The sequence below is a fragment of the Bubalus kerabau genome, chromosome 15, assembly GCF_029407905.1.
Source record: "Bubalus kerabau isolate K-KA32 ecotype Philippines breed swamp buffalo chromosome 15, PCC_UOA_SB_1v2, whole genome shotgun sequence".
Taxonomy (NCBI): domain Eukaryota; kingdom Metazoa; phylum Chordata; class Mammalia; order Artiodactyla; family Bovidae; genus Bubalus; species Bubalus kerabau.
In genome coordinates this window covers 47488449-47509132 of record NC_073638.1, presented here as the reverse complement: position 1 = coordinate 47509132, position 20684 = coordinate 47488449, and the positions used below count along the sequence as shown (strand labels likewise).

At 34.5% G+C, this 20684-nt stretch overlaps 1 protein-coding gene across 1 annotated transcript; it reads left to right on the top strand.

Moving 5' to 3' along the window:
- The first annotated feature begins 1427 nt into the window (after positions 1 to 1427).
- LOC129628163 (olfactory receptor 52N4-like) lies at positions 1428 to 10581 on the top strand. The gene is made up of 2 exons (XM_055547588.1): positions 1428 to 1449; positions 9638 to 10581. Exons 1-2 carry the CDS (start codon positions 1428 to 1430, stop codon positions 10579 to 10581), a joined length of 966 nt encoding a protein of 321 aa, XP_055403563.1.
- Positions 10582 to 20684: the final 10103 nt, after the last annotated feature.

Here is a 20684-nt window from a genome sequence, read left to right as displayed (position 1 = left end):
TAGCAGCACTATTAGAAAAAAGCTAGAAAGAACACTTCATCTATTGAATGTTAAAACAAAACTATATATATATATATGTATATAAGGAGTTATTAATCATTCATATAAAATGAAGTACTAATATATCCTGTTATGCAAATGCTGTAGCAGATGTGGAAAAAGAGAAACCCCCTGCATTTATGGTGGGGATATAAACTGGTACAGCCATCATGAGAAACAGTATGGATGCTCCTCAGAAAACTAAAAATAAAATTGCCATATTATTCAGCAATCCAATGCCTGGTCATACAGCCACACAAAACTCACGTCCAAGAAGATACAGGCACCAATGTGTTCTTAGCAGCACTATTCACAATAGCCCAGACTATTTTACATACTTCTGGGAAACACCCGAAATAGAACCAATCTAAATGTCCAACAGATGTATGGATAAAGGAGATGTGGTACATATATATAATGGAGTACTATTCAGCCATAAAAAGAACAAAACAATATCACTTACAGCAACACAGGTGGACCCAGAGATTGTCATACTGAATGAAGTAAGTCAGACAGAGAAAGACAAATCATACAATATCACTTACATGTGGAATCTAAAAAAGTGGCAACCACTTGTAAAAGAATGAAACTAGAACACTTTCTAACACCATACACAAAAATAAACTCAAAATGGATTAAAGATCTAAACATTAGACCAGAAACTATAAAACTCCTAGAGGAGAACATAGGCAAAACACTCTCTGACATACATCACAGCAGGATCCTCTATGACCCACCTCCCAGAATATTGGAAATAAAAGCAAAAATAAACAAATGGGACCTAATTAAACTTAAAAGCTTCTGCACATCAAAGGAAACTATTAGCAAGGTGAAAAGACAGCCTTCAGAATGGGAGAAGATAATAGCAAATGAAGCAACTGACAAACAACTAATCTCGAGAATATACAAGCAACTCCTACAGCTCAACTCCAGAAAAATAAATGACCCAATCAAAAAATGGGCCAAAGAACTAAATAGACATTTCTCCAAAGAAGACATACAGATGGCTAACAAACACCTGAAAAGATGCTCAACATCATTCATTATCAGAGAAATGCAAATCAAAGCCACTATGAGGTACCATTTCACACCAGTCAGAATGGCTGCAATCCAAAAGTCTACACGTAATAAATGCTGGAGAGGGTGTGGAGAAAAGGGAACCCTCTTACACTGTTGGTGGGAATGCAAACTAGTACAGCCACTATGGAGAACAGTGTGGAGATTCCTTCAAAAACTGGAAATAGACCTGCCTTATGATCCAGCAATCCGACTGCTGGGCATACACACTGAGGAAACCAGAAGGGAAAGAGACACGTGTACCCCAATGTTCATCACAGCACTGTTTATAATAGCCAGGACATGGAAGCAACCTAGATGTCCATCAGCAGATGAATGGAGAAGAAAGCAGTGGTACATATACACAATGGAGTATTACTCAGCCATTAAAAAGAATACATTTGAATCAGTTCTAATGAGGTGGATGAAACTGGAGCCTATTATACAGAGTGAGGTAAGCCAGAAAGAAAAACACCAATACAGTATACTAACGCATATATATGGAATTTAGAAAGATGGTAACGACAACCCTGTGTACGAGACAGCAAAAGAGACACTGATGTATAGAACAGTCTTATGGACTCTGTGGGAGAGGGAGAGGGTGGAAGATTTGGGAGAATGGCATTGAAACATGTAAAATATCATGTATGAAACAAGTTGCCAGTCCAGGTTCGATGCATGATACTGGATGCTTGGGGCTGGTGCACTGGGACGACCCAGAGGGATGGTATGGGGAGGGAGGAGGGAGGAGGGTTCAGGATGGGGAACACATGTATACCTGTGGCGGATTCATTTTGATATTTGGCAAAACTAATGCAATTATGTAAAGTTTAAAAATAAAATAAAATTAAAAAAAAGAGAAATAGATTCATAGATATAGAATACAAATGTATGGTTTACTGGAGAGAGCAAATGGGGGGAAACGTGGAGTGGAGATTGGGTTTAGCTGGGTTTAGCAGATGTAAACTATTATATATGGAATGAATAAGCAACAAGGTCCTACTGTATAGCACAGAGAATTATATGCCATATCCTATGATAAATAATGGAATGAATATTTTGAAATGTATATATGTGTATAACTGAATTCCTTTTCTATATAGCAGAAATCAATACAACTTTATAAATCAAGTATACTTCAATCAAAATAAATTAAAATTATATGCTGTTATGGAGATGAAATTTGAAAGTATCATCATAATCATAAGTGAAAAAGCCCAACATAAATGGTTAAGAATTCTATGATTTCTTTTATATGAGATATTCAGAATAGGTAAGCTCATTGAATCAGAATGCAAATTATTTATTGACAGGAGCTAGAAAACTGGGGCAATGAGTTACTGATTTCCCTTTGAGGTAAAAAAATGTTTTGGAACTATATAGTGCTCATATTTGCACAGCCCTGAATTTACTTTTCAAAGAGTAAAATAGTTAATTTAATGGTATGTGAATTTCACCTCAGTAAAAAATTATTAAGTAAAAACACACTGTGCTAAATGTTTTCTTCTACATATAAACTTGTATCATTTTTCTGCAAAATAACATACAAATCTAAGAATGGGAAATCATTAAATAAATTGTGTAAATACATATGATGTACTTTCATTTAGTCATAATTTTGCTGAATAGCCCTGATGTGAATATCCATTTAAACTTGAAGAACTTTTGTTTTAATAGGACATTGTCAAAACTTTTTTTCAAAAATACATATAACAAATGTTTATTAAAACTTTTGACATATATACCTTATCATGTGTAAAATATACAACTAGCTGGAAATTGCTATATAACATAAGGAGCCCAGCCCTGCCCTCAGTGACAACTAACAGGGGTGAAATGGACAGAGGGGAGAGAGGCTTGAGAGGAGGGTGTGTGTGTGTGTGTGTGTGTGTGTATATAAATGATAATGAATATATATAAAGAATATATATAATATATATAAAGAATAATGACTATATAAAAATATATGATATGTTATATAATATATAATATAAAATAATATAATGTAATGTAATAATATATTATAATATAATAATGTATTAAAATATAGTATTATATATAAAATAATAACTAATTCACATTGGTGTATACCAGAGACAACCACAACATTGTAAAGCAATTATCCTTGAATAAAAAAAGGAAAAAAATGTATCCGGTAACTGTAATTTCTGAAATTTAAGTGTTGAAATTATCTCTTTCTAAACTCGTTAATTTTTCCAATTAATACAAATATGCAGGCATTGATTTTATCATCCAACTAAAGGGTATAAAACTAGAAGCAGTTGTTATGTTTTATTATTAGTTATTGCCATTATATCATCATGGTTATTAATCTCAAACTTTGGGCATCTAAATATTCCTCACTTAATATATATGTTTAATAAGTCTGATCTTCTGGTGAAGTTCCTCAATGTCATAAATTCATCTTCAATGTCACTTGAAAGAAAAATAAACAAATAAAGGGACATGAGAACATATGTGTTTGAGAGTTAATTAAAAGCCTTCAAAACATTGTAAATATCTTCAGCTTGTGTCCTTAAGGGCCTGACACAGAAAGTAAATAATTCTGTAAATGTTAAAATTAGTAATATTCATTAAACACTACAGTGTTCATTCTATAGCCCCTATATATACTTCTTCACACAAAGCAAACAGATGCATGTATATGAAATTGTTCTCTTGTTTATGTCTTATCTTATAGATGATAAGCAGAGAGCTGAATGCAATCTGGTTCAGGTGTTTAGGGTATTAGTCAAAAGATATCATTCTGCAATATATGTACATGCACAATCCTCAATTTCTTAGTCTTGTTTTTTATACTACTGACTGCGGAATTTAAAGAAAAGAACTTCCCTGGTAGCTCAGATGGTAAAATGTCTGCCTACAATGCGGGAGACCCGGATTCCATCCCTGGGACAGGAAGATCCCCTGGAGAAGGAAATGTCAACCCACTCTAGTACTCTTGCCTGGAGAATCCCATGGATGGAGGAGTCTCATAGGCTACAGTCCATGGGGTCGCAGAGAGTCTGGAGGCGACTGAGCGACTTCACTTTCACTTTTCATAGATGATAAGAATGTAAACCTTCCATTTTCCTCCTCAGATAGGGGTGAGTTTAATTCCCATGAACAGCCTGTGTATCTTTAATGCTGTACATATGTTTTTGGGCTAAGTTGCACGCATTTTTCAATTTGTTCACAATTTTCCTCTTCTTAAACGTGAAGGTTCTGGGAGTACTAAATCCTCAGTGATGTTATTTAGAAAGATGAAAAAATAAACAAATAAAAGGAAAACAGATGGGTGTGTGAATGATTGAAACATTCTGTAACTCAAGTGCTTTCAGTTTGTCTCCCATAATGTCTTCTACAGAAAGAAACAATACTCTGCAATAAATATTAAAGTCATTATTTTTCATTTAAAATTTTGCATTTATTTTCTTTATTTTCATTCCTTGCTATTTATACATGCTCTCACACAACGCACAAATACACACACATGGAACTATTAGCTTATCTACATACCAGGTGGCTCAGACGGTAAAGCGTCTGCCTACAATGAGGGAGACCCGGTTCGATCCCTGGGTCGGGAAGATCCCCTGGAGAAGGAAACGGCAACCCACTACAGTATTCATGCCTGGAAAATCCCATGGACGGGGGAGCCTGGGGGGCTACACTCCATGGGGTAGCAAAGAGTCGGACACGACTGAGCGACTTCCGTGTGTGTGTGTGTGTGTGTGTGTGTGTGTATGGGTAGTAAGAACCGAAAACTTTCATTACTTTTTATCTTCCCATAGGATCAAGCTTGATTCCCACAAGAGCACCTGTGCCTCCAATATTTTGAAATCTCCCCTTGGGATTTGCAACACATATTTTTTCTTAAATGCTCATTTCCGTAGTACAGATAACAAAGGATTAAAAAGTTGAGAATTGTGTGCATACATGTGTATGTAAATTTGTAGAATTGCGATGTTTTTTGACCAGACTCCTGACCATCTGAAACAGATTGCATTCAGCTTATTGTTTCCTCACCAGAAAACAAGGTATTAAAGGGCATATAAAAGTGAGAGTGCAGACAGGATTCTTTTACTAGTAGGCAGTATAAAGAAGTGGAGAGTTTCGGAATGTATATGAACTGACTGTTAGATTCTTACAACTTGGGGTTTGATTCCATCTACCCAGTTGAAGGCAGAAGTATTGTAAAAAACTGAGCTTCCCTGGAAATGTTTATTTCCTCACAGACTGTAATCCAATGTAACTTTCCATCATGACTATGAATATCTAGTTGTTTTCCTAAACAAATAGGCTTCTTTGGTTCTGTTGTAGTAGAAGTCAAGTCTAAATCGCTCCCGTAACAAGAAGAATGGGAGAATAGCTACAGAATGGTCACATTCTTCATCATGGTCACAAAACTCTTGTTTTTTAACTGCCCTCATATTCTTCTCAAATGAGAATCTAATTTACATTCTAGAGACACTATTTGTGACTTTTTTAAAATATATTTTAGATGGCAAATTTAGTTGGAGGAATCCACCGTCATATTGAGAGAACAAACAGTTATAAAATTGAGGACAGTCTAGTAAGGAAATAAACTGATTATCTATGGAAATTGAGAGTGAAATAACTGACAGACTATAAAATATTGTACTTGATAAGTTCTGGTATTCATGTATTGATGTTACTATTTATTAATTCTTGTATGTTGATATACTTACCTACTGACAGCACAGTATGAATCCATTTTCCTTGGAGAACTATTTAGCTTACATTCAAAATCAATGTGAATGTAATTTGGAAAAGGTCTGCTGCTAAGTCGCTTCAGTCATGTCCGACTCTGTGTGACCCCAGAGATGGCAGCCCACCAGGCTCCCCCATCCCGGAAAAGGTCTAATTTGTGGTTAATATTTTGTTACTTGGTATAAGCTTCTATCTTTAAGAGTTTGATAAATTTATAGAAAATGAGATATTCTCACATAACAATACAGTTAGTTTCATTAATGGACACTAGAACCATAAAAAGGAAAACACAAGAGACATAAATAGGATATTCCATCTCATATTTAAGAATTATATTCTTAAAAATAGAGCACAGGTAATTTTGGAATATTTATATTCTCAATTTCTGTGTATCTATGTTTTCCCTAGCTTTTCTACTTCTATCAATATTATATGAATTCCTTAGAATTGAGTTGGTTGATCAAATATATTGAAAGGGACAAATGAGCAGCAATCTTGTTTTTCATCACTTAAGACAATTTCATTTATGCTGACCAAATATTTTTCAAAAATATATTTCAAAGTCTAAATTTTTTCCACTCATGCAAACAATGCATATATCTATGGTGTTTGTGGGCATGTGTTTTATGCATATATATGTATATGTACATGTATATGTGAATTGTTAGTTTTGTCACTTTTAATAATGCCTGTAAAAGTTATCTGAAAAATATAATGTACACAAAGAATTTTACACACCTGAGAGGAAAAAAAAACTTGCTGACAATATCGGTAATCAAAGAAACATATTATTTTATTATCAACATACATTGTTCTTTTGTCTATAATGCTGATTACAAGGTGTCTGTTACCTTTGCAGTTATAGCTTATGTCAACACCAGTGATGATACCTATGGAATGAAGAATCAACTAATAAGCTGAGATATGGTAAACATTGATAACTAGGGATGCAATGAAGAGGTCCCTAGAAGAATACTCAGTAAGTGCTATCAATTGATGAGACTCACTCATAACCTGGAGTTTCAAATCACCTTTCTAAAGATTCTTTATTAAATGTGAATTGGTAGTTAAAAATTGACAATTAAGAAGCATTTCCAAAATAAAAGATAAAAAACAAAGCAAGCTATAAGAATAAATCATTAAAACTGTGAAGTTTGAATTAACATTCAGGGAGCAATATAGTACCTTCCCAACCCAGGGATTGAACCCACTTCTCCTCCCATTGTGGGCAGATTCTTCACCAGCCGAGCCACAGGGGAAGCCCAAGAGTACTATAGTAGGTAGTCTATCCCTTCCCCAGCAGAGTTTCCAACCCAGGACTTGAACTGGGGTCTGTTGCATTGCAGGCGTTCTTTACCGAATTATCAGGGAAGCCTCATACATAGAAAGTGAAGTCGCTCAGTCGTGCCGACTCTTCGTGACCCCATGGACTGTAGCCCACAAGGCTCCTCCATCTGTAGAATTTTCTAGGCAAGAGTACTGGAGTGGGTTGCCATTTCCTTCTCCAGGGGATCTTCCCGACCCAGGGATGTATATATATCTATGAGTCGGACATGACTTAGCATCCAGGCATATAAATACAAATCATAAATGTGTAGTGCTTATGGTAAAGAATCTGCCTGCCAGCTGTGGCAAAGCAAGGGACACAAGGGGCATGAGTTTGATCTCTGGGTTAGGAAGATCCCCTGGAGGAGAAAACGGCAACGCACTCCAGTATTCTTGCCTGGAAAAACCCAAAACAGAGCAGCCTGGTGGGCTACAGCCTATGGGGCCGCAGAGTCAGACATGACTGAGCGACTGAGCACGCGCGCGCGCACACACACACACACACACACAAATATAAATATATATGTATAGTATATTCACAATAAGGAGATAAAAGTAAGATAATGGAAATTCATAATATTAGACAGCAAAATATGTGAAGATATTTGGAAGATATAATGAAGGAGCTTTTCTGGAAACTGTAGCAAATACATAGAACATAAAAAAAATTAAGTAGCAAAAAGTGAGAATAAATTAAGAAGAACCAATATCTGACTAACAGAAGTTGTAAAAAGATACAAAGAAAAAATAAGTTAAGAAGAAATTAATAAAATTCAGTGAAAAAAAAAGATTTCCAAAAGAATAGGTCATAGAGTTCTAGTCTCAAAAACTCATTAAGTGCCTTTGCAATAAGACATACACAAGCACACTTACACCTTTATTATCACCATTAAGCTACAAAGCTCAAAAAATGTAAAAGGTTTTCAATTAGTGTAGGGCCAAAAAACATATGAAGAAATACAAAGGAAAAATAATTAACATATAAAGGATCAAGAATCAGAATGTTCCTTTAAAATCAACATTGGAAGCTAGGAGACAATAGAGAAATGTCTTGAAGGAAAATAAAGCTAGAATTTTAAATCCAGCAAAATTATAAATATAACAAGCCATATTCAGACATGGATATTCTCAGAAACATGTTTTCCATGCAGTCAGAAATATAGAAATAAGAATAATGAGGTCCACAAATAATGATATGACACAAAGAGGAGATGAAGGGGGATTTCTGGATGAGAATCATGTGTCAAACTAGCAAAGGCTGTGTTTCAGAGAAGCAGAAGTACAGAGACTTTCTAGAAATAGACAAATTATAAAGGATTATCTCTGATAGATTGTGTTTAATTGTCAACAATAACAGTAAAAATGTTCTACAGATCTAAAAATGAGTTAAAATGTCTGAGATATCTATACCAAATACTAAGCCCAATAAAGAAAATTGTCATCAAAAGGAAAAATATTGAACAGAGGAAGAAAATATAATTATCACATGAGGAGACTTAATTAACAATAATACTATAAAAATGAATAATTTCAACAGCAACAATCATAAAAGAAAAAGGAAGAAAAAGCAAGCTGAACAAACTATTTAGAAATGCAAAGGTCAATTATGTGGAGGTTTGAAATATAGGAAAGTGAACTTCAGCAATCAAAATGATGGAGCTGAATATTTTTATTTTCATTATTATTATAGGGCACTATTTTTTCTAACACACTTTTCTCTGTCAAAATTTAGAAGAAATAAATCATGAAAAAGAGGTCAGAGAGGGCTCAGTTTTGGAATTGAACATATAGCAACTCAGACATGTAGAAGTCTCATCTACATAGTGCCTCCATTTAATCAATTATAAAGTGCAGATTAATTTAAAAATACTTCCTGGACTTGTGAGGATTAATGAGTTACTATTTGTAAAGTTTAGTACAGCAGAAATATAACCCTTTAGAATCAATAACAATAAAAACAACCTTATCTTGTGTCAGGTCATGCGAGAAGTGATCAACAAAGTTTGCCTTAAGAAAATACTCAACAGAATATGTGTATCGCAATTAACATTTAAATAAGATATTCTAACAAAACCTCATTAGAAAGGTCTCAATCCAATTGCTTTTAATTATAAATTTATGAGGATTTAATCTATGCCATTTTTTGTTTCAAAATAATGTGGAAACAATATATGTGACAGAACTTGGGACATAGGTACTGCTAAATAACTGTTGAATGAATTGATAAACTGAACTAACATAGAACACATACTTGGTTTTAACTTATTTAAGTATTCTACTGCATTTAAAAATTTGATCATTTGATATTAAAATGCACATTTCACTGAAAGAAGTCGAAAATTAAAGAGAGAGTACAACTAAGACTTTTCTCCTTTTCCACCTCTAATCCTGAAGGATTGGAAAACAAAACAAAGAAACCCACGAAAATCCTACTAGCTGCTTAATGATTATACCAACTTGATCATGATAATTCTGAACCAAACAGACTTGACACCAGCTTCATTCATTCTTACTGGAATCCCAGGACTGGAGGACAGGCATTTCTGGATTTCTTTGCCATTCTGCACAATGTATGTTGTGGCTGTGGTTGGTAATTGTGGACTCCTCTACCTCATTCGATATGAGGATTCCTTGCACAGGTCCATGTATTACTTTTTGGCCATGCTTTCTCTAACTGACCTTGTCATGTGCACTACTACAATTCCTAAAGCCCTCTGCATCTTCTGGTTCCACCTGAAGGAAATCAGCTTTGATGAATGCCTGGTCCAGATGTTCTTCATCTATGCCTTCACAGGGATGGAGTCTGGGGTGCTTATGCTTATGGCCTTAGACCGCTATGTGGCCATCTGCTACCCTCTGCGTTACTCAACTATCCTCACCAATCCTATTATTGCAAAGGCAGGGCTCGTCACTTTCCTGAGAGGTGTATTGCTTGTCATTCCCTTGACTTTCATCATCAAAAGACTACCCTATTGCAGAGGCAATATAATACACCATACCTACTGTGACCACATGGCTGTAGCCAAGTTATCTTGTGGAAATATCAAGATCAATGTCATCTATGGTCTGATGGTTGCCCTCCTGATTGGGGGTTTTGACATCTTGTGCATCTCAGTCTCCTACACAATGATCCTCTGGGCGGTGGTCAGCCTCTCCTCAGCAGAAGCTCGGTGGAAGGCCTTCAGTACCTGCACTGCCCACATCTGTGCTATAGTTTTCTCCTACAGCCCAGCCTTCTTTTGTTTCTTTTCTCACCGCTTTGGGGGTCACAGGATTCCTCCATCATGCCACATCATTGTAGCCAATATTTATTTGCTCTTGCCTCCCACTATGAACCCTATCGTCTATGGAGTGAAAACCAAGCAGATACGAGACTGTGTCATAAGGATCCTTTTAGGTTCTAAGGATACTAAATCCCACAGCATATGAAAGAGATATATATACCAGCTAAGGGAAGAAAAATGAAGGGAAAGAGGAGCAAGGGAAAGAGAAAGGAGGAGGAGAGGGAAGAGAATCCAGGGGAGAAGATAGAAGGAAAGGGATACTTCTGTTGGCAATATAGTCAGGGTCTAATAATCCCTTCCTGAGAGCACCATTTTGGCCATGACATAGAAGAGTGTTGACTACTGCATTCCCAGTGTCTCCAGAATCTCAACATTACTGGCATGGCCACCATACTTTCCAAGTGTTTTCATCTCCTCACCCTGGGAAGGGCTCGTCTCATCATTAACCAATATCTCCATGAAAAAAAAAAACACCAAAGAATATTGAGACAATTGAGGGAAAGAAAATCAGCATCAGTGATAGTCTGATGGAAAGAGATCATCTGCAGCCAGAAGCCACTTTATCCTATATCCAAATAGGGACTGGAATTTCCAGTTTGAAGGCTATTGTTATTTTCCTCTGGAAAATAAATTCTGTATTTTGCTCATCAGTATCAAAATTCCTCTATTTTCAAAGTTGTCTTTCTGATGGAAGAACTAGGAAGTATACATGAGGTCATTAATTTAATGAGGTCAAAGTCTCTGGATTTCTAATTTAGAAATACATTATTCACCTGACAGCATTCTTCTTTGGTGGATCTCAAATAAAACTGCTTCCCCACAGACTGGTGGGATCTGCAGCTTTATTCAAGATGGCCTTCAAAACTACATAGTCTGGAGAGACAGTATAATCTGTTAAGCAAATTAAGAAACACAATGATAAATGTCGGAGAAGGCAATGACACCCCACTCCAGTACTCTTGCCTGGAAAATCCTATGGACGGAGGAGTCTGGTGGGCTGCAGTCCATGGGGTCGCTGTGAGTCAGATGCGACTGAGCGACTTCACTTCACTTTTCACTTTCATGTACTGAAGAAGGAAATGGCAGCCCACTCCAGTGTTCTTGCCTGGAGAATCCCAGGGACGGGGGAGCCTGGTGGGCTGTCGTCTATGGGGTCGCACAGAGTCGGATACGACTGAAGCGACTTTGCAGCAGCCGCGGCAGCAATGATAAATGTTATTTTATAAGCACAGGGTAAGAGAAGGGAAAAGTACTTATTTAGTGTCTTATTTCCATCTGAGAATGAAATCTACATTCACTTTAAATTTTTCACAAATTAATAGTTAGAGGAGAGACAAAATAAAATAGTAATTTTACATTAATATTACAGAAGTAATGTAAATTAAATAGAATAAAGAGAAACTCAATTTTTACTCTGATCCCTCTCTAACCAACTAACAAGAAAACACAATTCTTCCTTTGATTCAATTTATGTGAACTCATTACATTGTATTTAATTTTTCCCAGTTTTCCCCTACTACTTCCATTTTAAAATTATACCAAAAAACCACCCCAAGTCTTAAAATAGAATATTTTCCACTTTTAAGAATAAGACTTCTGTAATGAATTGTCAACATTCACTTTTTCCTCTTTCTCAAAACAAAGCCAGCTTAAGTATCTTCTTTCCTACCCATCACCTGGAATTACTTTAGTGACTTCACCATTGCCTTCCAGCTTGAATTGAATAGGTTATTCTCCATTCTCATCCAATATTACCTTTCAGAAATATTGAACATAATTCATTCATTCCTTATGCCTACAACTATATATTTTTTTTTACTTCAGAAACTTTACAAATTTAATGTTTTCTTCAACTTTCACAATCACCAGTATATGGAGTGGCTTTGGATATCTTGGCCTTGCTCTTTTTTCTTAAGGGTTTTGTTTTTTGTTTTTTTTTAATGTGGACCATTTTAAAGTCTTCATTGAATGTGTTACACTATTTATTTATCTTTTATGATTTTTTTTTTTTTTTTGGCTCCAGTGTATGTGGAATCATAGCTTCCTGATTAGGGATCGAATCTGCACCGCCCCCCCGCCCCGCCCCCATGTTGGAAGGTAAAGTCTTAACCACTGGCTCTCAGGGAAGTCCCTCTTTGCCTTGCTTTTGATGTTAATAAGCTGAAGTCTGAAAACTCCTTGTTAAGTATGATACAACTTGGGCTTTTCAGTACATATATTTTATTTAATCAAAAAGTTTTCCTCTCTTTAAATTTGTTTTTATTATAAATTGACATAGAAATTTATAAAATGATTTTCCATAATTTCTACAAATATTGGATAATTATATGATTTTTGATCCTTTTTTAATACGGTAAATAAATATTTAAATTTGCTGAATTAAATCAAAAGTGTATTGTTGGATAATAAACATGGAAATGGAAACAAATATGGAAAATAATGGAAAATAATTTCCATAAACAATGGAAATAAACATTCTTTATTTATATGGTTTTAGAGCACTGTTACTGGTTAACTTTTATTTATAAATTTTAGTATAAATTTATGAAGAAACTACATCTATAACTTTGTTTCTATTGATATATATTACTTGTACAGTATGCACCTTTGACCTTATAAGTGCCTTGCAAATAAATTGTACGTCTTTCCTATTTTACTATATCTGGTCATACTTTGTATAATTCAAGAATAAAGAAACTTGTTCTTCTTCAGTAAAGAAAAACAATATAGATCCATTGTTTTTGATAGCACACTTGCTTGTTAGGGGAATACAGTGGATTGGAGCGATTTGAATAGGAGGTTGATTTCTTTAATAAGTTTTCCTTGCTTATGTTTTAATCCTTTTGCGTTATTTTTTGTTTTCAAATTTATTAGCATATAGTATTTGTAATGTAAACATTATTTTAAGTTGAGTGCATGCTATTCATTTCTAATAATCTTTGAAGGTCTGAATTTGGTTTAATTGTATCTCATTTCTAATTTCCCTTTGATCAATTTTTTTACAAAAAAATATATCTATTTGAATATTTTAAGTAATTTTTTGTTTTCCTTAATGTATATTTCATAGTTTTTTTTATTTTAATTGCGTGAATTTCTGCTCTTATTTATTTTCTTGTTTTGAGTTTACTCACTGTCTCTTTGTTTGGACTTTTGGATCAAATATTTTCTTTATTATTGCTAAATTGGCTTCTCTTTTGATAGAGGTTATAAAACTAAAAATAGAGAAAACTTCTTTGGATATATGCTTTAGACATAACATGATATTTTATCATGAAGTTCTTTAAATATTATTAATTTTTATAAATGTTTTTTCTCAAAAGTTAGTTAGTTGCATTATATTTTAGACTCTCCTCTAATTCTTCCTTTGTTATTAAATTTCAGCTTTATTATAGTTAGATAATATATTTTATTGGGAAGGTTTTTTGAGGGATTCAGACGTTATTTGGAACCCGATATACATTTACTTGTATATTACACATTTATTACACATCTTCTGGTCTTGTTAATAGATGTATGCTTTCTCTTTGCTTGCTGTGGGATTTCGTATCTGTTCACTGTTTATACTTGCTAATCATGTTATTCATGGCTTTTTTTTTATTTGCATCTTTCAAGTCTAAGGTCTAAATTCTGTAAAAAGTTTCTCCAATTACTATATCATTAAAATCATTATTTCTTTAAGCATTTTTAATTATATGTTTTTCTCTCCAACTAACATGTAGGGCTTCCCTGGTGACTCAGTTGGTAAAGAATCTGCCTGTAGTTCAGGAGGCCACTTGCAATGTAGGAGACCTGGGTTTAATTCCTGGATCGGGAAGATCCCCTGAAGAAGAAAATGGCAATCCATTCCAGAATTCTTGCTTGGGAAATACAATGGATGGAGGAGCCTGATGGGCTACAGTCCATGGGGTAGCAAGAGTCAGACATGTCTGACTCTTTGCTCAGACAGAGTCTGAGCAAAATGTAACGAATGTTCCTAAGAGCAGAAAATGTTTCCTTCTTGTTCAGAGTAACTACTGGGTCAGTTTATGTAGGAATTTGGAATAGGCCTCAAAATAGGATTATGTTTGATTAATAGTGATTCTGATCTAGTCTTGGCATTGTCCTTTGTAGAGATAAGATGAATGGAAAATGAGAAGCACATGAATTCCAATTCAGTTCTACCACATACTGAGTGCTGTCAGGCTTTGCTGATTTGTGTATGTTTGTGTAAGGCTGGTTGGGGTAGGACTGAGGTGAATGATTGAACTCTTCTTGAAGACTATTCCTAGAGTTACCCAGAGAGAAACAAGCTACTCTGCAGCCTATCAGAGAGTTAGGGTACACTCTTTTTTCTCATTACTCAATGGAGATCAGACAATCTAAATTACGTGCAACATGGTACAAGAATTTCAAGTCTGTTTTCAGGTAGTTTCTCATTTACTTATACTGAGAGCTCACCAAGCCAACTACTTTTGGATGCTCTTCTTTCATTTAAAATTGGACCAGTTCTAGAGAGACAAATTGAGAGAGAATCCCTCTGCAATTTCTGTATATATAAAACTTAAAGTACATACACAAGGAGGAAGAGATGTCACATTCCACTTTTCCTTCAAAATTTTTTTCCAAAAGGCTGTCTATAAAAAGAAAGCTATTCTAAAACACAGATATTTCAACACATTTATGCTTGCTTTAATAAAAGTGCATCAAACTCAAATAAGGAAGTTAGCTAAATGGCAAGACTTTAATACTTATCCCTAATTACCACATTCTCCTGGGTTTGACTATGTCAGTCTGACTTGGCGTCTACAACTCCAGGGAATTGGCTTTCTTTCCATCACAGTAGGCCCCTTGAGTTTATCTCCATCTGTCTTAAAATCTAGAATCCATCTGCATTAGTTGTAAGCCAGTTGCTAGTATACTGAAATTCGATTATACCCAATAAAGTTGAGTACAATACTCCCTACTTAAGATGAGTCAAGTACAGTACCCCCACTGTAAGTACATTGTTGGGGCCAAGCCAGTCTTTTCATCTTTTGCAGCAGTTTGGGGTTGTCTTATAGAAGGATTCATTTGTGATGGGAGTATCTGCATAATAATCTTTCAATGTCTCTATAGAAATTACGAAGTGCACTCTGTGTGAAATTAACCTAAATATTGAAATATGTTCTTGACCTTGACCTGTCAAAATATTAGAATTTTCCATAATCACTATGTCCTGATATATAAAAAATTATGGTAAAGTGTATTAATACCAATATTCTTTAGAGTCATATTTGGTGTTTTCTTAATTTTATTACTTTTTATCTGTAAAATTTTTCATGAAAATTTCCAAGCCCACATTTTAGCTGGCTGTATCTGAAGTCGTCATGCTCCAATTCCACTGAGTTTCTGTGGATAATCATGCACTTGTTTTTCTTACTTTTTTGACTTCTAAGAAATATCATGGTATCAGACCTTGATGGGTACTGTCTTGACTGAGGAAACAGATATTTAGGACCCCATTTAAATTGACTATATAAATATTTAATTGTCATTCTGCCTTACAAGTATTGTAACTAAAGATTTTAATATAATTTAATTCTTTTCCCAACCCCTGTAGCTAGAAATGAATATTATTTTATAGATTAGAACAGAGGATCCTAGAGGCTTAATCAAATTTTCAAGTTCATAGGACCACATAGAGCTACATTTTCATCCAAAATATTTGAATTTTTGCTGAACTGAAAGAATAACACATTCAAGTGTATAATTGAAAGGACATAATTTCTCCTACTCTCCAGGCAAGATGGAATATTAATATTTAGCACATATCAGTCGTTAAATAAACATAATCCAGTTTAAGAATACATTACACAGTTGTTCCAAACCGTTTTTCATGTTTAAAAAGCTTTGTCCTAAATTTTTTGGTATTTTCATCTAGGTCATTACATTTTCTAAGCTTCAAACTCGGAATGTGTGCATATGTTCTTACAAATCCATTACTTTTAGATCTCAATTTTATTGAATAGGAATTGAGATGATGGGTACCCCATGGAATTCTCGGGGCCAGAATACTGGAATGGGTAGTCTTCCCCAGGGGACCTTCCCAATCCAAGGACCGAACCAAGGTCCCCTGCATTGCAGGTGGATTTCTTACCAGCTGAGCCACAAGGGAAGCCCAAAAATACTTGGAGTGAGTTGCCTATCCTATCTCCAGCAGATCTTCTTGACCCAGGAGTTGAACCAGAATCTCTTGCATTACAGGCAGATTCTTATGTTATCAGGGAAGCCTTGTTACTTAAATAGGTAATTTTTAAATTTCGCTGTATAATGCATATTACAGAAGTTCCCTTTTTGCCTGGTTTAAATTTAATTTGTAAGAATAAATAGATAAAATCAAACATCTCACTCATATATCTTGCCATATTGATTTTTCCTTTAAAATTTAAAACATTTTTTAATACACTTTATATTTTAGAGCAATTTAGGTCACAGAAAAAATTAGCAAAAAGCAGTTTTTCAAAAAATTAAAAATAAGTTTACCATATAATCCAGCAATTCCACCTTTGAATATATACCCAAAGTAATTGAAAACAAGGTCTTGAATACATATTTGTACACCCATGTTTATAGCAGCATTATTCACAGTAGCTAAAGCATGGAAGCATCCCCTGTCCAGCAATCAATAAATGGATAATAGAAATGTGTTATACACACAAAATAAACACACACACACACACACACACACATATGATGGAATGTTATTTATCCTTAAAAAGGGAGGGAATTCTGTAATGTGCTACACAAAGGATAAAACTTGAGGACATAATGCCAGTAAGAAAAAGACAAATTCTCTGTGATTCCACTCTGATATTTTGAAGGGTCAAAATCATAAAGATAAAAAATGTAATGGTAGTTTCTAGGGGATTTGAGGAGGAGAGATGTAGAGTTATTTTTTGATAGGTACAGAATTTCAGTTTTACAAGATGGAAAGAGTCAGGAGATGAATGATGGTAATGGTTATAGAAGGGAAATATATCTAATGGCACTGAACTGTACCCTTAAAAATAGTTAGATAATAAATCTTGTTTTATGTCTATTTGGGGGCTTCTCTGGTGGCTCAGATGGTAAAGATTCTGCCTGCAATGCAACCCTGGGTCTGGAAGATGCCCTGGAGAAAGGAATGTCTACTCACTCCAGTTTTCTTGCCTGGGAAACCCATGGACAGAGGAGCTGCAGTCCCAGGGGTTGCAAAGGGTCGGACTCAAGAGTAGGACATGACTGATCAACTAACACTTTCACGTCTGTATCTATTTTACCCCCTCCCCCCAAAAATGAGTGGAAGACATAAAAATATCCAATATACCTTTTACACCCTACATACATTTTCCCTTAATTTTTTTAATGTAATGAATTACAACTAATAAAATATTTTGTTAGTTATAAAATAATTTTTTTAAATATTACAACTTTAAAATATTTTACAAACCCTAAATGTTCAATCTTGACTCATAAAATGATTCATTTCATTGTATAGCATTATAAAATAATTTTGACCTGCCATGTCCCAACTTTTTATCTTCGTTTTCAATTGAATACTTTCCTAGTATTTTATGACTCTCTTTAAATAAAATCTTTCATTCTTAGAGATTTCTTGTTAAATTTTTTTAAAATTCCAGTAGTTTATCATTTTATTTTTATTCTGTTTTCTCTCTTTATATTGAAGTTTGTTGCTATTGTTTAGTCACCAAGTCGTGTCTGACTCTTTTGTGACCCCATGGACTGTAGCCCGCCAGGCTCCTATGTCTATGGCATTTCCCAGATAAGAATTTTGGACTGAGTTGCCATATACTTTTCAGGGGAATCTTCCTGATCTGGGATGAAACACGCATTTCCTGTATTGGTAGGCGATTCTTTACCACAGAGCCACCAAAGAAGCCCATACTGAAGTTAGTTATTTGAATTCCTGTATGAAGTAATTATTCTAAAGCATAAACATTTTTGTTTGTAATATACTCATTTAGGTTATAGATGTATTAGATATCAGTTTAACTATATCTTTCAAGGTTTGTTTTTCATTGTTTTACTGTTCATTACCTTTTGTGATTTTCATTATTATTTACATTTGATCCATTTATTATTTCATATTGTTACTAAATCTTTTCATATATATGCATTTATAATATTTTGTCTCTTTTATGGTATCTTTTTTTAAGTTTTGATTTGTGATGTTTATTATGTTAATTTTTTTTCAAATCAGATTGTTTTTTCAAATTTTTATTGGAGTATAGTTGATTTACAATGTTCTGTTAGCTTCAGGTGTACAGCAAACTGAATCAGTTACACATATATATAAAAGTGTTGGCGCACAGTGGCGTCTGACTCTTTGCGACCCCATGGATTGGGGCCTACCAGGCTCCTCTGTGCATGGAATTTTACAGGCAAGAATACTGGAGTAGTTTGCCATTTCCTCCTCCAGGGGATCGTCCCAACCCAGGTATCAAAACTACATCTTTCCTGAGTCTCCTGCATTGGCAGGTGGGTTCTTTACCATTTGCCCCACATGGGACAATACTAGATATATATATATATAGATATCTATATCTATATCTATCTATATATATATATCCATTCCTTTTCAGATTTTTTCCCCATATAGGTTATTAGAGATTATTGAGTAGAGTTCTTTGTGCTATAAGTAGGTACTTGTTAGTTGTCTGTTTTATATATAGTGCTGTACTGTGCTTAGTTGTTCAGTCATGTCTGACTCTTTGCGACGCTATGGACTGTAGCCCACCAGGCTCCCAAGTCTGTGCGGAATCTCCAGGGAAGAATACTGGAGTGGGTTACCGTGTCCTCTTCCAGGGGATCTTCGCAACCCAGGGATCGAACCCAGGTCTCCCACATTGCAGGAGGATTCTTTACCATCTGAGCCACCAGGGAAGCCCAAAAATACTGGAGTGGGTATATCCTTTCTCCGGGATATCTTCCTGACCCAGGAATTGAACCAGGGTCTCCTGCATTGCAGGCAGATTCTTTACCAGCTGAGCCACCAGGGAAGCCCTTTTATATATAATAATGTGTGTATTTTAATTCCAATCTCTCCATTTATTCCTTCCCCCCACATTCCCCCTTTAAGTACCTATAAAGCTTGATTTCAAGATCTTTGAGTCTGTCTCTGTCTTATAAATATATAATTCATTCTTTTTTACTTCTCACTTATAGTTAGAACATGGCTTACATTTATGCTTAAAATGCTCTGTAATCTCATATTTTTTTGTGTAGGTTTATACATCAATTTTTTGGTACAAAATTGCTGTTAGTGCTGTCAAATCTATATCATTGTCATTTTAGGATTACCCATTCATTTTAAGAAATAGTAATATTTTTAAATTTCTTACCATAATTTTGACTTTTTAATTGTCTACTTGTATTTCTTTCAGGTTAAAGTTATGTGTTTAGATTCAGGCAAGGCACAAATATTATATTGTTTTGTTGAACCATTCCGCTCATCATTGTGTAATTATCATTTTAACTGAATTATTTTCTCTAAAGTATCCAATGTTGATATCACTAGTTTTATTTAAGTAAGAATTTTTTTTCATTCTATATATTTGTTTTCAAACTTTGTATTTTAAGTGATTTTTAAAATAAATACTATATAACTCTTTAAAATTTAATCTCAGAAAGCCTATTTTAATCAACAAGCATACTCCACAGCAATTATTGTGTTTAGAGATATGTGTGAGTTGTCTTTTTCATGTTTTTTTCTAATATTCATGGTTTTATTTTTTACTTCATTTGGCTTTGATAAAATAGTCATTATTTCTTCTAACCCTTTATTGTTTGACATGATTATTTCTGCTCCACCCACCCTACTATTGTTCCTTTACATATTTAACATACTCATCTGTCAATGGCTCTAACCTCCTCATGAATAATACAAAAAACCATGCACATGTAAACTGTATAATTCTCCTTCAATATTTATTAACATAACTAATATATACTGAGTGCCTGTTCAGTGCCAGACTCTCAGAATAAACCAGTAATATAAATGGCAAATACATCATGCTTGGTTTCTTCAGGAGATATGTATACTAACTTAATGATCTAGGCTTTAATACACATCTTTTTTTCCTTCTTTAGACAATAAAAACAGGCTTTCTAATTGCTCATTTTAGTAAAGTGAAAGCTATTTCGTTGCTCTAAATTGATGAAGCAATCTCACTATTAAGAACCCATATATCATGCTTAAGATCATTTTTCTGTTCAGATTTGGGTGTTAAA